The 15841-nt window shown below is 51.1% G+C and overlaps 7 protein-coding genes across 7 annotated transcripts; 3 read left to right on the top strand and 4 right to left on the bottom strand.

Annotated features, from left to right (window-relative positions):
* Window positions 1-184: 184 nt before the first annotated feature.
* Aspvir_001110 (Golgi transport complex subunit COG4) lies at window positions 185-2717 on the bottom strand (the record flags this gene model as incomplete). Its single annotated transcript, XM_043266239.1, has 2 exons — window positions 185-1432; window positions 1500-2717. 2 exons carry the CDS (start codon window positions 2715-2717, stop codon window positions 185-187), a joined length of 2466 nt encoding a protein of 821 aa, XP_043122174.1.
* A 560-nt stretch (window positions 2718-3277) lies between these two features.
* Window positions 3278-4626, top strand: Aspvir_001109 (SIR2 family NAD-dependent protein deacylase; the record flags this gene model as incomplete). Its single annotated transcript, XM_043266238.1, has 2 exons — window positions 3278-3400; window positions 3466-4626. 2 exons carry the CDS (start codon window positions 3278-3280, stop codon window positions 4624-4626), a joined length of 1284 nt encoding a protein of 427 aa, XP_043122173.1.
* An 848-nt stretch (window positions 4627-5474) lies between these two features.
* Window positions 5475-7219, top strand: Aspvir_001108 (putative hexokinase Kxk; the record flags this gene model as incomplete). Its single annotated transcript, XM_043266237.1, has 5 exons — window positions 5475-5514; window positions 5583-5705; window positions 5790-5815; window positions 5877-6284; window positions 6344-7219. The coding sequence occupies 5 exons, from the start codon at window positions 5475-5477 to the stop codon at window positions 7217-7219; spliced, it is 1473 nt and encodes a 490-aa protein (XP_043122172.1).
* A 1118-nt stretch (window positions 7220-8337) lies between these two features.
* Aspvir_001107 (uncharacterized protein) lies at window positions 8338-9096 on the top strand (the record flags this gene model as incomplete). Its single annotated transcript, XM_043266236.1, has 5 exons — window positions 8338-8724; window positions 8786-8806; window positions 8896-8907; window positions 8979-8990; window positions 9055-9096. The coding sequence occupies 5 exons, from the start codon at window positions 8338-8340 to the stop codon at window positions 9094-9096; spliced, it is 474 nt and encodes a 157-aa protein (XP_043122171.1).
* Window positions 9097-9320: 224 nt separating this feature from the next.
* Aspvir_001106 (WD40 repeat domain-containing protein) lies at window positions 9321-11356 on the bottom strand (the record flags this gene model as incomplete). Its single annotated transcript, XM_043266235.1, has 4 exons — window positions 9321-9472; window positions 9531-10380; window positions 10443-10946; window positions 11003-11356. 4 exons carry the CDS (start codon window positions 11354-11356, stop codon window positions 9321-9323), a joined length of 1860 nt encoding a protein of 619 aa, XP_043122170.1.
* A 588-nt stretch (window positions 11357-11944) lies between these two features.
* On the bottom strand, window positions 11945-13121 carry Aspvir_001105 (STIMATE family protein; the record flags this gene model as incomplete). Its single annotated transcript, XM_043266234.1, has 2 exons — window positions 11945-12631; window positions 12699-13121. 2 exons carry the CDS (start codon window positions 13119-13121, stop codon window positions 11945-11947), a joined length of 1110 nt encoding a protein of 369 aa, XP_043122169.1.
* Window positions 13122-13911: 790 nt separating this feature from the next.
* On the bottom strand, window positions 13912-14462 carry Aspvir_001104 (SNU13 family protein; the record flags this gene model as incomplete). Its single annotated transcript, XM_043266233.1, has 4 exons — window positions 13912-14067; window positions 14124-14230; window positions 14287-14382; window positions 14441-14462. 4 exons carry the CDS (start codon window positions 14460-14462, stop codon window positions 13912-13914), a joined length of 381 nt encoding a protein of 126 aa, XP_043122168.1.
* Between the last annotated feature and the right edge of the window lie 1379 nt (window positions 14463-15841).

The raw sequence follows: 15841 nt of genomic DNA, 5'->3' as shown, positions 1-15841 counted from the left end.
AACTGTGTTTTCGATTTGCACGCGAGCTGGGGCCGAGCTACGTCTTTCTGATCCGCATCGACGATGGGAGGACAAGGGTTGTTGCCGGGTTCAGCAGTAAATGCTTCTATCTGATGGTTATGCTATTTACATTCGCGGCGAGTCTATACAGTATACACTATGTAAAGGAAAAGACGACGCAAGATCACCGCCGCACCATTGCGCGGATCCGCGCGCGCTCCTCCCGATTGAGCTTATCGAGTACCTCTGCCGTTTCGCCTCCGCGGGTGACGTCCTCCCATTCGTCGTCGTCCATTCCCATCACCAGCACCATCTGCAGGCAGCGGGCGAACGCCTCCCGGTGTCGGTAGCGTCCCGAGGCCCCCTGGGCGCCGCCTACGTCCACCGCTGCGCTTACCACGCCCGAGACGTCGCGCTCGAGTCGGGTGGCGCCCAGTGCGTTGATCCGCCCGTGGTACGACCATAGTCGCTTCTCGAGCAGCCGGGCCAGATACGCGACTGTGACGTTCAGAAGGCGATCAAAGGCCGAGGCTGTGAGGATGCGGGAGATGGGGAGGAGGAGCTCGGTCCAGCTGGCTGCGAAGCGAGGACGGACCAGCTCCGCTCGGCTGGCGCCGTCGTCTACGTCCTCGTCTCCGTCGCCGTAGTCGTGGTAGACTGTGCTGGTTGGGTCGCTGTCGTCCCGTGGTTGGTATTCGATGTCTCGGAAAGCATCTGCAAGGATAGGTCGCAGGCGGTTCTTGACGACATTGTTGAATACGACCTGGATGCCGTCGGATAGGAGGTCATTCACCTTGGACTCGAAGGACGAGGCGAGGGTCTGCAGCGTTTGCGCCGCAAGTTGGGCTTCTGCAGGCACGGGGAAGAGGGACCTCAGCTGGTCCGTTTCCTCGACCTGACCATCCGGACCAGTGATGGTCTTTTTCGTCTCGGTGTGGTTCTGCACAATGCGGCGTATGTAGTCGACGGCAACATCCAGGTTGTTGATCAAGACGAGAAAGGAGATCACGGCCTGTTCAGGCGGCTGAGCCCCCTGGACGGGCGCTTTGGGATAGCATTCATCACGCATCTTTCGTTGTGTCATTCCGATGAAGTCCGATCCAAGAACCCGTGACAACGTGGGGACGACATTAGTCACTACCGAGATTTGCGACGTGGCCAGTGACTGTTGCAAGACCTTGTTGACGATGTACATGATGTCGTCCACTGCTGATGTGATATGAGGAGGATCTGCCTTCAATGGCTTTTGTGGGTGCAGGGTCAGACCAGAAGGCTGTTCATCCAACTGAAATGCCTTTTCAACCGAGCGACGGAAGAAAAAGGTGGTCATAGTATTGAATGGGTTGGTTAGACGGTCATTGATTTTCTTGGAAAGGCTCGCTTCCTGTAGAAACTTGGGTGACGTAAACTTTTGACTTTCGTCCTCGGTGGCCTTGCACAGAGTCAGCTTTCTGAATAGGTCCATCCAAAAGGCTTGTTGAGACAGTCAGATGACTTACATTGCAAGTTTCAGCGATGAATCGACAGTAGAGAGACCAGCGGCCAAGCATGACTGCCATTTCGTTTAGTAGCCCGTCGATCTCTTTCATGTCTACCCCCTCATCTTCAGCGGGGAGCCCATCGCGAGTTGCTGGGGAATTCGACCGAGGGGTTGAACTGCGTTGAGCGGGAAGGAAACTCTGCACCAAGAAAGTAAAGGCATACGATTTGATGTCTGTGAGCTTGCGATCGACGTGCCGCTCGTCGCTCCAGGTGTCCAGAATAATCCCACCCTGGAGATCCGCCTCGAGCTGTAGACGTTCGATAACCCTGTTCATCTTCCGCGGGCCGTAATGGCGCTCCACAAGGGCTCCATGTCCGTCGATGAGTTGGGCGATATGCTCAAACAGTTTCGTCAGCGCATTTGCGTAGAAGAAGCCATCTTTGCTGTGAGCACCTCCCGTGCCGGCATTGAGGTTCGCTCGCGCCCGCGATGCCACCCCTTGGCATACATAGCGCCCATACACATCCAGACCAACTTCAGAGCGACCAATGAGAGGAAACAGTTTGAAAAACCGTGTGATCTTAGCGCCATCGTTCTCTTTGACGGCCTTGTCGAACTCGCGCAGGAATAAGCCGCAAAGCGATTCAGCTGCATTATCCAGAGTGACGTTTGGCGGGTCAGGAACCTCAGCGGTCGGCACCAGCTCAGCCGCAAAAGTACCATGAACTACCTCCGGAGGTATCTTGGACGCCCTGTTCAGATAACTGGCCGCAGTTTCCCAGTCCTGCGGAGCACCCATAGAGCCTGCAACCCCCAGAACGCAAGCCTTCAGCTCCGAAACCTGCTCTACCACCTCCAGCGTCGCTTTCACTCTTGACTGCTCTAGGTCGAGCCGACGGACGGCACTCGAGATGCGACCTGCGGTAGCCGCAGCGTCGGACAACATGCCATGGCTGATTGCGTGGGTGGTGCTGGTCTGGGAACCCAAATGGGCGCGAAGAAGATCCAATCGCCCTAGCTCCCGGGAGAAATCTTTCTGTGAAGCGACAAGGGCGTCCAGCCGAGCGGTGACGGCGACTTCTTGCTCATGGAGGTGTGACAGGGCGGCCTTGATATCCGCAACGGAACTGGCGTTGAACATGTCAATTGGGAGGTGAGCGTTCGCGCGTTCTCCATTTTGCTCTGCAGACGAGACCACATGCCCGTTGGTGATGGAGCTTTCTGTCCTGGACATCGTGTCCGGACCCCTGGTCGACGCAGCGTCGATGGAAGATGCAATGTGTCTTGTTGACAGCGCGGAGATTCATCCGACCCAGATACGGAGTAGATAGAGACAGCAACCAGTGGGCGGTGAGAAGCTTATACCTTAGGCAGCTGCTTGTAGCTTTAGAACTGCAACATTCACTCGTTTGAGAGAAGGGCGATGGACTTCATATTGAAGAACAGTCTTTTGCATTAGCAATAATTCATGATCCAAGACGCATGAGAATACAACGTCAAATCTTCTCCTTGGAGCCCAACTGCCGTACAATTGCAAGCCTCAGGCAGCCAGGCCCACCGACTACCCAATCGGGGGATTTTCTCCTTCTGAGATATCAACTCGACGTCATTTGCTACTGGTTCGCTATCAACGGTGAATTTCTTTGCTACGTCTTTGTGCTTCTATTACTATTCAAAGTCTATATTCTCAAACATAATTAATAAGAGTTGAGCTCCTTGACCAGCTGCCATTGACCGCCGACGAAGTTCCAGACACCAGGATAGCGGCCCAGCGTTGGATATTCCTCACGCAACATGGGCAGTGAAACGTCCACGGTGGTCGACGAGGGAACTTCCCCGTCGGTACTGGAAGCGCGGAATATTGAAGCAGTAGCCAAATATATAAAAGAGAAAGATGTGCGACGCATTGTGGTCATGGTATGCCATGTCCCGAGATCGCCCCTCGTTGCCCCGCATGTAGCAGCTAACGGTGGTGATGGCAGGTAGGGGCTGGAATCAGTACCTCGGCGGGCATTCCCGATTTTCGCTCCCCAGACACAGGTCTTTACTCCAATCTAGCCTTCCTAGATCTGCCAGAGCCGGAAGATGTGTTCGATATCAGTTACTTTCGAGAGAACCCTCGACCGTTCTACGCCTTGGCGCGTGAGTTGGCGCCTGGCCGGTATCGACCAACTATTGCGCATTCGTTTGTCAAGTTACTGCACGATAAGGGATTGCTGTTGAAGCACTTTACACAGAATATTGATTGCTTGGAGCGCCTGGCGGGAGTCCCAGAGGAGAAAATCGTCGAGGCCCATGGTAGCTTCGCGTCACAACACTGTATTGACTGCAAAGCGGCGTACCCCGAACCTCAGATGAAAGAGGCTATTGCCAAGGGGGAGGTGCCTCATTGTCCTCATTGCAATGGCTTTGTGAAACCAGACATCGTCTTCTTCGGAGAAGCGCTGCCCGAGGAATTCCACTCGAACCGAAGTCTCCCAGAACAAGCAGATTTATGTATTGTTATGGGGACGAGTCTCTCTGTACATCCATTTGCTAGTTTACCGGCATTCTGTCGTGACGGGGTTCCGCGAGTGCTGATCAATATGGAACGTGTGGGCAGTATGGGGTCTCGTCCCGACGATGTTCTTCTTCTGGGCGATTGTGATGCTGGTGTGCGAAAGTTCGCACGAGCGCTCGGTTGGGAACAGGAACTTGAGGAACTGTGGGAGAGAACGAATCCTGATAAAGAGGCACGAGACGCCGAGAATGCACCTTTATGGACTAGAGACGAACGACTACACGATGAGGTGGAGCGCCTGACAGAAGAAGTTGATCGAGCACTGGGATTTTCCGGGGCGTATCATGAAAGAGTGCGGCAGCAATTGGATCGTCATTCTCAGAAGGAAGCAGGCATCCGACAAGGGACGGCAGCAGCAGCAGCCCACCGTGCCCACGCCCTGTCGAATAAACAGCCCCTGGGCCAGTCGTCCGGGATCCCCCGCGATGAGGAGATGGACGGAGGTCTTGCCCAGGATGCGCTTGTCACAGGAGAAGCGAAAGCAAGGGAGCTACAACCAACAGCTGTACATGACAGCGAGGGGGGTTTGGGACATGTATTCCCTCATTTGGCCAGTCAAAGGAGGAAGTCAAATGCCATGTGAGCCATGTGAGTCCTTTAGTGTGACCACTGCATCCACAATTTAATGATGGCGCTGATGTGGCTTTTGGCGGATTACGGATGGTTCCTGAGCTTTCTCACATGAATGAGAATAATGAGAATCTGAATGAGAATTTATATAAGTCAGAGATAGACGAAACATGGTATGCAAATAATGAATTAATGAAGATGGCTTTGGCCATGAAAAGACAACAGATATAGACTAAACCATCTAGATAGAGAGGTATAGCAACCAGAATAAGCATTGTTCTAGAAGTGATGAGCTCTGCTTACTGAATCATTCGAGGCGCAAGTAGCGGAATTGACGCATCACAAAAGGATTCCCCAAGTCTCACCGGCTTTTGGGGATTCGATTCTCAATCATTTGCTGTTATTTAGATAATCCTTTTGAAAGGTGCGGAGGGACTCCGTATGAACCCCAACCCCTAGTCTAGAGCAGAAACTGTGTATCTAGAGACTAGAGAGACACCGATGGAGTATCAATAGAGTAACGTCAAAAAAATTCCGATCCTCCACTGGATACTGACAGCAGCGGAAAGTGACCAACCGGTGAGGGAATCGGATGATCAACGGCCACTGTGATTTCATCGTTCTGTGCGGGGCCTTCGTCTGTGGCTCTTGATTCTCTTGGACCTTCTCCGGTCGCTGCCCCACGGCGTCTCTAGATACCTCATAGTCCGTACTCTGGTTCTTGTTATCAATATCCTTCCCCCTTCCCTCCCAACTCATCTTTGTCCTTCTCTCTCTTCTCCTTCTTATTATTCTTTTCATATACATCTCTTTCATTGTTCATATCTATCGTTCCTTTCTAATACACACTCTAATTACACAATGGTCGGAATTGGTCCCAAGCGCCCCCCATCCCGCAAGGGTAGGTCAAACTGGTCGAAGCTACAAAACATTTGGCAGGTTGGCTCATTCGAAGCGCAATTGGAACAGGATCGATGGCCGATGTGCCTCAGAATCTTCTCCAGCAGATTAAGGATTTTGAGGACATTTTTACTGTGGGCACCGCCAAGCTCAAGCAGGTGGTTGACCACTTCGTCAAGGAGCTCGAGAAGGGTAAGTCGTTACCTTTTATCTATTTTCGATAGCCCAGTAGCCATCAGAAAAATGTAATGAAGCTAACCTGCGGTTTCTGATTAGGTCTCAGCGTGGAGGGTGGTAACATCGTGAGCTTGACCGCATCCGTTCTGGGAAGCTTGTACGCTGACCACTAGGACTACTCAACAGCCAATGAACGTTACCTGGGTTATGGACTTCCCCGATGGAGACGAACGGGGTACCTTCCTTGCCTTGGATATGGGTGGAACCAACCTCCGCGTCTGTGAGATTACCTTGACGGAAGAGAAGGGAGGCTTCGATATCTGCCAGTCCAAGTACCGCATGCCGGAAGAACTGAAGACCGGAACCGCTGAGGAGCTGTGGGAATACATCGCCGACTGCATACAGCAATTCATTGAGTTCCACCACGGCGAGGAGGGATTGACATCATTGCCACTGGGTTTCACCTTCTCCTACCCGGCTACACAAGAGTACATTGATCATGGTGTTCTTCAGCGCTGGACAAAGGGCTTCGACATTGATGGTGTCGAGGGAGAGGATGTTGTCCCTCCGCTGGAGGAGACACTGAAGAGAAAGGTATGCCCTCTCTTGCTTGTCTTTGCAATCTACAGACACCTAACATGTGTGCTTTACAGGGACTTCCTATCAAGGTCGCTGCTTTGATCAACGATACCACTGGAACACTCATCGCCTCGGCCTACACTGATCCCGAGATGAAGATTGGGTGTATTTTTGGTACAGGTGTCAATGCGGCCTACATGGAGGATGTCGGCTCCGTCCCTAAGCTGGCTCACATGAACCTGCCCCCAGACATGCCAGTGGCCATCAATTGCGAGTACGGCGCTTTCGATAACGAGCACGTTGTTCTTCCTCTCACAAAGTACGATCACATCATTGACCGCGACTCTCCCCGGCCCGGTCAGCAGGCCTTCGAGAAGATGACAGCCGGTCTCTACCTGGGAGAGATCTTCCGTCTGGCCCTGATTGATCTCCTGGACAGCAGACCAGGACTGATCTTCCAGAATCAGGACACCAGCAAGCTGCGGAAGCCGTATCTGCTGGACGCTTCCTTCCTGGCTGCCATCGAGGAGGACCCATACGAGAACTTGCAGGAGACACAGGAGCTGTTCGAGCGCGAATTGAACATCAAGCCAACTCTGGCCGAGCTCGAGATGATTCGTCGTCTGGCCGAGTTGATCGGTACGCGTGCGGCTCGTCTGTCGGCTTGTGGTGTCGCCGCTATCTGCAAAAAGAAGAACATCGAGAGCTGCCACGTTGGTGCGGACGGCTCCGTCTTCACTAAGTACCCTCACTTCAAGGCTCGTGGTGCCCAGGCTCTGCGCGAAATTCTGGACTGGGCCCCGAACGAGAAGGACAAGGTTACCGTTATGGCGGCCGAGGATGGTTCCGGTGTCGGTGCCGCGCTGATCGCCGCCTTGACCCTCAAGCGTGTCAAGGCCGGCAACATGGCTGGTATCCGGAACAAGGACGAAATGCAGAAACTGCTTTAAATGTTGATATCTGACATTTGGAAGGAATTTTTATTGGCTGTTGACGAATTTTGTTTTGGATACGGTGTTTTGGTATGGCAAGTGGAAGCGGCCCTGGGTTTGACGAAAAATATCCATGAACGCTATAAAAGACTATGAATCTTTCGGTGTCATGGAGGATGCATATGGTCGTCTTTCTTGACTTACAGACCCCATAGAACGACCCGATTGGAATGCAACTGTCTGTACATACAAGCAACATACAGGCTCAATGAATGATATTACGCTACCAACACAATCCTTGCAAATGCGCTGGAAGGCTAACATATTTAGCTTTATCGACAGCCAACTGACGGAGGTGAACTTGCCAGGGAACGGCCTCGCTCCTTGTTTTCTCTCTTCTGAGTTACCAATATCATTTGTGCATTAATCATTCAATATCCGCCGCAGCGGACAAGTGACATGAAGAATCTGAGCCCTCGTCAAGGGATCTAGATGCCCAATCAAAGACAAGGTGAGCTGTTCAATAGCTATTTGGGCTTGCAGACATGTTCAGGTTCGCCCAAGGAACCCAGCATTCCGAAGGCAGGACAGGAATGTTCGAATACCCCAAAACAGACTGGTCTCGATAACAGACGAATTGGACGACAGTGCAACAAATTCTTCGTCACCATCTACGACATTTGATTGACGGGACCCATAGGGAATGGCCGTCTTGCCGTTTCTATTGCATATGACCTGACGAGTGCGCCTCCGCAAGGAGCACGGTCTTCGGAATAATTATTCGACATCCCGTCATAAAATGCCAGACTCTATGGCATTATGGCAGGCACGTTGCCCCGGCAGATGGGATGGGTCTTATCGGTTGATCCACAGGACTGCATTGTTGTGATACCTGGAGCCTGGGGTACCATGCGTACCCGACAACAGGCCCATATATATACACAACATGTGGCACTCTCTGTTCTTTCCAGTTGACATTAAGCTTTGGAAGACAGCTGTTATCATCGTTTAACTTAGCTGTTTATTCCTGTCGAAACCCACAAGGTAGCCCTGCTTTCTTTTCCCCTTCCCCCGTCTCTCAACTCCCCATAATAACTAACCACGCAACAAATTACTTTTCCAAATAACCAGCAGAGATGAAGGCCGTCGTTACCGTCCTCACCACGGCCATCGCCATGACAGCCCTGGCCGTTCCTCATCGAGGGGCACGAGACAGCAACAGCACGAACACAGACACCACCCTCAAGCCAACCCTCATGCCAACCCTCATGCCAACTCTCATGCCAACTCTCATGCCAACTCTCATCCCCGTGCCCACCCCGACCACCAAACTCCTCCCACCAGACACAACCCTCGTGCCGACTCTCAGCGGTAAACTCTTACCACCGTCTGCGTCCGCCGGGTCGGTCCAGCTCGATCCCATGAACAAGCTCCTCGCCACGCTCGCGCCGGCCCCGAGCCCGAGCTCGAACTCGACGGCCACGAGCAAGACGAGTAATTCGGAGAATAAGGATGGGAAGAAAGTAGGTTTTAGGTTTCCCTTGTTCTGCTTGATGCGAGGTGTGCTAAACTGATGCGTGCAAGAAGATTCATATCATTGGCTCGGTAAGTTAAATATTTGAGGACCGGGTTCTGGTTATTACGCTTGTGCTGGCCTCCGTGTTTGCTGACCATGTTTGTGATATACGGGGTAGCTTATGAACTCGGTAAGTCTATCCTACCTTGGATTTGTTAGCTGTATGTGAGCAGACACTGATGATTTGTTTCGGGATCAAAGCTCGGCCTTGATGTAAGTTATACGTTTCCTCCGAGGGTGGTCTCTTTCAGTGGGATGAGGTGCTGATTATGCGCAGGGTGTCATGGGATCGCTGAGTTCATTAATGTCTCCAGAGTGATGGAGTTTCGGGTCTTTTCTTTTTTTGTTTCAGCAGTGTCTTTGGGGCGGGAATGGAGTATGCGGTCTGAATGTTCGGCTTAAGCTGATGGCCGATGGCCGTGTGATATGTGCGGATGATCTTTATCGTTTGAATGTATGCTAGATCTATACGATGCGAAATGCCCTAATTGTACAAGAACAACTTTTCCTCTCCTCCAAAAAGCTCATGTCATGAATCCACTTCTACCCGCGAATCTCCCAGAGTCGAATACGTCCCTGCTCGTTGGCGACTGCCAGCTGATCCGAGCAAGGCGAGACAGCTACTGACGAGATACGGCCAAAAGGCGTGTTGGATGTCGGCCAGTTGCGATACACTGTACAAGAGGGAAGGTGAACTGTAGTGTGTCAGTCAGTAAAATCGATCCTGAAGCAGTGGCAGAAATAGAGGCATACCTAATCTCAATGCGTCCCGCTTCCACCGACTAGCCATAACAAGGAACTGCCCGTCTGGTGCAAAGACCAGATGGCTGATGGGTGTGGTAAGTTGATCCAAGGCACGTACAGGCTCCGGGTTACGGGGGATCGGCGACGTCTCGGAAGAGGCAGCCTGTGCAGCATATGCGGCCGCCCATTCGCGACGGTCGTAGACGTTGACTACACCGCTGGAGCTTCCGATGGCAACCCAGCGGTCTCCACCCAACTGTGTCCGTCCAGAACGTCCACCAAGGCTGAGTGTCGTCGTGCCCACAGCACCGGCGTCCATCCAGCGAGCCACAACCCGGTTCAGACGTCCGTCCCATTCAGACACCTCACCGTTCTTGCTCGCGACAGTCATACCTTCTCCGTCACTCCACCAGGCGAAATCGGCGACACCACCACGGCCGTCCACGCGAACCTGGGCAATCCACTGCGCCGTCTCCGAGTGCAGAATGTTGATGATACCGCCTCCTTTGCGAGAGGAGCCGACCAGTCCGACATACCGCCCACAGGGTGAGAGCTTGAACCGCTCCATGGATTTCTGTTCCTCTTTACGATCCGCAGTGCCATTGACCTTGTCGACCTTGCCACTATCGAGGTCCCAAATGTGGAAGTATCGTCGACGACCAGAGGCAAATATCTTGTTACCGGTAGGGGGAGCAAAAGCGGAGGTGTGGATGGGCGTACGGCGGATGTGGAGTGACGTGAGAAGGGGATTGGGAGCCTCCGCAGAGGGTGAGATGTGATGGATGAAGAGCGTTGCTGCAGGTCCGGAAGACAGAAGCAATGGATAGTGAGGGTGGAACATGAGCGAGTCGATGGAAGACTGGTAAGCAGAAGCGTTAATACCAAAACCATGAAATGTTGCCGCAGACACAGAAAACTTACCGGCTGATCCTTGCCAACATCCTTAAGTCTGTGAATATCTATCACCTCCTGTCGCAATTTTCTCTTGCCTCCCGGGCCTGTGCTTTCACCGAGATTGGTCAGATCAGTAGCACCTTGCAGCAGCTTGGCTAACGGTTGCGTGGATAGCTGCTCATTCTCATCGTCCGTATCCATGTCGCTGTCACGATCAGAGTCCGAATCGGCCCGTTTCTTGTTCAATTCCGGGTTGGCCCAGTCCGGTACGGGGTGCAGCTGCTCGAACTGTCTGCGAAGTCGCTTGATATACTCCTTGCCGCTGATGACATCTTCCGCCTCGGTGACGCGCAACTTCCTCAACCTCTGGTGACTAGCCAGCGAAATCGTGAGGCGCTCATCGTCGCTGTCGTGCCACACCGCGCGATGCGTCTCCTCCGCTTCTGTGTCTTCCTCAGAGTCGGACCCCGCCGCGGAAGTCTCTGCAAGCTCAGTACCAACTGGCGCAGTGCCAGAATCGAGGAAGAAGAGCTGAAGGTAAATCTATTAGCACGCACACACCCACTTGTGGGTAAGGATGGACAAACATCTGCGTCGGCAACATCTGACAAATCGCGATCGTCAAATTCATCGCCCTCATCTTCTTCACTACTACCCTCCTCATCGCTCTTCGCCATCAACGCCATGATATCGCGATCCTGGCTCTTCAATGCGCCCATGAAACCTTTGTCATCACCGAAGAGCATTCTCTCCAGCTTCTTCTCCGTCTCATCCTTCTCGCGCAGTTTCTCGGTCTCAACGCCGTCGACCTCCATTTCCACGTCGGAATCGTCGCCCTCGTTAACAGGTTTGGACGAAGCTCCATTCTCAAATGGAGAGCGCGAGTTTGCCGTTGTCTTTTGGCGGGTCTTTTCCATGACGGTGACGGTGGTTTTGGGCATCTTGCCGTCGTTGGGATGAGAAAAATCTCAGACGATAATAGGAAACCCGTTTGAATCAATATAATTGTAAATATACCATATATAGAAATCGCAATGTGAGATTATTGTATTGATCGAATGAAATATCTATCGTCAGCGGGCCGTCTAAAGACCTGTCAATAATTTTCTTTTCGCTTCAACGGCAGAAGAAGGCGGTGACCTTGGCGGTGGGCGGTGATGCGGTTCAAGCAGCAACACAGCTATATTGGTGACGGTCAACAGAGTTGAAACATTGAAAGTGACCAGTTTATTCCAATATGTCGTGGGATAATTGTTCAGGAATACCCTTTGCCGCGGAAAGAGAATGGCACGCTAAATCTGCATACTCTACCCTATGCCTAATATACTACCCTTGGCTTCGATTGCACGATGAGTCGTGATATCTTATTGGAGTGGGAATAAAGCATATACATGTCGTTTGGATCGCTATAAACAAGGTTCTCAAAGTGTATAAGGCCGCAAACAAAAAAATGAGCAAGACTGGCCGCGACATCGGCATAAAATGTATCCATATAAAGCACCCAACGCCGACGCATAAGCACAAGGTCGTCATGATCTCTTGTTCTGAAGTGTAAGCTTTGTCGAAGATGACATTGCATCATATTCTCCATGACTGCTGCTGGAGCTGGCAGACGCCGACGACGCCGGGGAGAAATACTCCCCATCAACAGCCGGATCGTACTCGCTATGATCAAATCGGCTCGGTCGTACGGGCGGTTCCAGGTCTTTGCTCAGATCCTTTCCTATAATACCTTCATCCGGCCCAAAGGTATCATCATCGTCAACGTCAGTCAGCAGTGTATTGCGCGGTGTTCGACCGTCATCCAGCAAAGCATCTTCCACCTCATCGTCTTCCTGGAGCAACTCGTGAGTTCGAGATAGCGGTTTCTTGATGAAAGTATCGATGATGTAGTACTGGATCGCGTTCATGATCACTGGGAAAAGCAGCATGACGAAGATGATCTGCAGAGCTGTGTTCCCTTCTGTCCAGCGCAATGCCCAGTCACCTATCTTGACAATGAAGGGCAGTAGTTGAATGAGAAAGAAGACGCAGATTTTCATTCCCAATAGTCCAAAGAAGTATATCATAGCCTGCTTGAACCACCAGGCGGCCCGTGGCGGAGAGCCATAGTTTCCAGACTCGATCGATTCCGGGGGATTCGCAAGGGGAGTATATGCCGCTAGGCGGTTTAGAATGTGAAGAATAAAGATGAGAATGGGGATTCCGAGTGTAGTCTGATCCGGAGGTCAATTGTCAGCTCCTACATCACAGTAAATTCTGAAACGTCCGGAAATTACTCACGTCAATCCCCAAATTCAATAGATAGAACGAGCACGGATTCGGTCTGTATTTGCTCGTGATTTCGAACTGGCCGGCAGAGAACATGGACATGAGTAGATTCGCAAGATGTAGCATTGCCGACCCAAAGACTTGTTTCGATACGTCAAATGCCCACACCTTCACAGGCCGCTGGGGTCTCTCCCTCCAGCGCTTGTATACCAAGGACAACAGCGCCAGTGATCCGAGTGCCGCTTGGACGAGAATCGAAAAGGGACCCAGCAGTCTGCATTCTCCATTGTCTTCTCCATCAGGATCATGATGCGGACCAGCCAGGTAAGAGGGTACAGGTATGGAAGGTGTGGGGGATGATGTTGGGGGGCCACTGCTGATTACTGCGATGGCTGTAGCCGCGGCTGCCAGTGAAGTCATAGACGGGAGAGACATTGCTGCTCTATGTCCACCTTCGACGTCCGCAGTCTCCAAAAAGAAACAAGGCAGGTCGAGGCAATGAAACTAGGGCTCTTTCAAGAGCTCCCTATAATACGAGGGCGGCTCGTAGAGCAGGCATCAGTGATGATGATCGAAATAGAGTGTACTGCTGGACCAGCCACAATGCTTAAGACTTGAGATTGGATAGATCAAAATTGGCAGAAATATATGAAAGTAAGAAAAAAGATCTTGAAATGGATGTCCTTTACCAGCAAGGAGTCGGAACCAGTCCAGGTGGTTTGTCTTGAAATGCAGATAAGTCGTCGGTGCCAGAATGAGACACGCCTCCGCCAAGTGACGGTCTATGGTTCACTAGTTCAGTTTAGTCACCCCGCTCATCCTGCAGTGCCAAGGCGCATAGATGATTTCTCCATCACTTCTATCTATCTAGTTCTTACTGTTGAAATATGTCTAATGATTATTTTTTGTTTCTATCTCCCTACACTACGTAATTCTCCAAAAGAGGGATGAGTGGTCAAACAACTCACTTCATTGGTGACACCCAATATGACGAGCGAGATATAGCAATTATCCAAAGACATCAGAAGAAGTAGAGGCAGAAATATTCAAACCCTTGACAACTTCCTCCGGAATCATGCGTATCACGAGTCCAATGTGAAGATAGACTCGTGATTTAACTCGATGATTCATGCACTCTTACAGTCTGGACCATGTTGACTACCAGCTCGTACTGTAAGGGCAAAACTCTGGAATTGCCTAACTCATTCACAGATCGAAACAATGTTTAGATCATCAGTCTCTCGACCTTGTCCTTGATGGTTCTGATCTGGCCCATCAGGTCACTGGCTTCGTTGGTGGTGATGCTGGCCGCAATCACGGGACGGGAGACGCCAGTCGCACGGCCCAGAGCGAGCTTGCTAGGAACGTACACGTAAGGAACCTGATTGATAGTTAGTATTCAACCAGAGTATAAGTATATCGGAAGAAAATCCATACGTTCTTATCTTCGCAAAGAAGAGGAATGTGAAGCAGAATAGCCAGAGGGGAGGTGTCGGCAGCGAGGATGACAATTTCGGCGGTACCACGATTGAGAGTCTTGGTAGCTGAAGCAGAATGTCAGTCAAGAGCAAGACACAAAGGGATAACCAGGTAGACATACCCTCGTTCGCACCCTTCTTCAGCTGACGGTAGTGAGAAGCCTGCTGCACCAAATCCAGGAGGTTCTGGGTGAGGGCCTCGTCGGCGATGGGCCAGGCTGCATGGGCGGATTCATTAGCAGATGGTCGCAAGACGAGGGTTAAAATTTCGCTTACCGGCAGAAGTTTCACCAGACATGATTTGAAGTGGCGTGTTGGCTTTTCAAAATAAGATGAAATGGCTCACTCAAAGGATCACTGCCGTACTGCAGGGTATCTAATGAACAGGGGGAAAGAGAAGCTTGAGAGTAGACTTCATGATAAGAGCCCTGCAAAGAAAATCTTGAAGAGAAAATGGTCAGTGGGGCCGCAGGTGTCCCCGGCGCTAGTCCTTTTTGGGATGGGCTGCATTCGATGGTCAGGGATCGTTTCATACCTTAATTATAAGGCAGTGAGGCAATGACCTCATGCCAGTACAGTACTCAAGTAGGAGAAATCTCTGTCACTTTTGTTGCAACACATATCGCTTCCGTGTATCGTTGTTCTTGAAGAGTGTTGAATGAAACCAACCTGGATTCTGCCCTCAATTACGAGGTCATCTCAGTGAAATGGAAAGGAATCTTACCCTGGTTATGCCAGCATGTAAAATCAGTCCTAATGGGTGTAGGTGGCAGTACGGAGTAGACCTCTACCATATCCCTCGCTATGCTGTAGACTTTCGAAGGCGATGTCATGATCTTGAGCTCATGCACGACTATAACCGAGAGCCGTCACAACTTCTCGGAACACCTCGATCACGCTTTGCGTGTGCAGACTTTTTCTAAACTACTGTCTTCTTATCCATATATCCTAAGACAACGGATATCATATGTCCGCAAGCTGCCCATGCCGCAGCAACGGAAAGGATAATAATATTGTTGATAGCAACTGGCCGGCACAATAAAACAGATCTCAGCCCAGACGAGACTAACTCTGTCTCATTCCCTAGACGATGACCAGGGAGACTCATTATACCCGCCAGGAACCCTCATACCCGTAATTAAGAGCCATGAAAACCATAGGAGTCAAACGCCGGAAACCCCACAACCAACCCATGTTAGACAAGATGCAGCTCGATGCCTGCAAAGGGTACTCAGAGAAATCGACAAAAAGGAAATAGCGCCTCATTCTATCCCATGCTGCTGTTTGAGACGCTCCAAATGCTCTTGCCTTTCCGCCAGGTCCTCTTTCGACCTAAGCATTTTTTCCGGCTGGTGGTATAACACTAGAACCAGTAATCAGCAAAAATATTCTCCTTTCAACAAGCAACTGCCACTCTTGTTGTGACCAGGCGACACATACCGACGAGGTATCTGTTCTGAAAATTGAATCCATTGAGCTTATCGCATGCCTGTTTGGMGTCGTGAACGTCTTCGTATACAACAAAAGCGGTACCCTTTGAGTTGTTCGCAATTCCTTGGCGTATTTGACTGAGATATTGTGAGCTTATATTGTAAAACACAAAGTATGCATGTTTGTTTTAAGAGCGTGGCTTACCGGATGGGTCCAAATTTGCCGAAGAGGTCAAATAGCTGCTCA

The sequence above is a fragment of the Aspergillus viridinutans genome, assembly GCF_018404265.1.
Source record: "Aspergillus viridinutans IFM 47045 DNA, scaffold_1, whole genome shotgun sequence".
Classification (NCBI taxonomy): Eukaryota; Fungi; Ascomycota; class Eurotiomycetes; order Eurotiales; family Aspergillaceae; genus Aspergillus; species Aspergillus viridinutans.
This window is presented reverse-complemented; position numbering and strand designations above follow the sequence as displayed.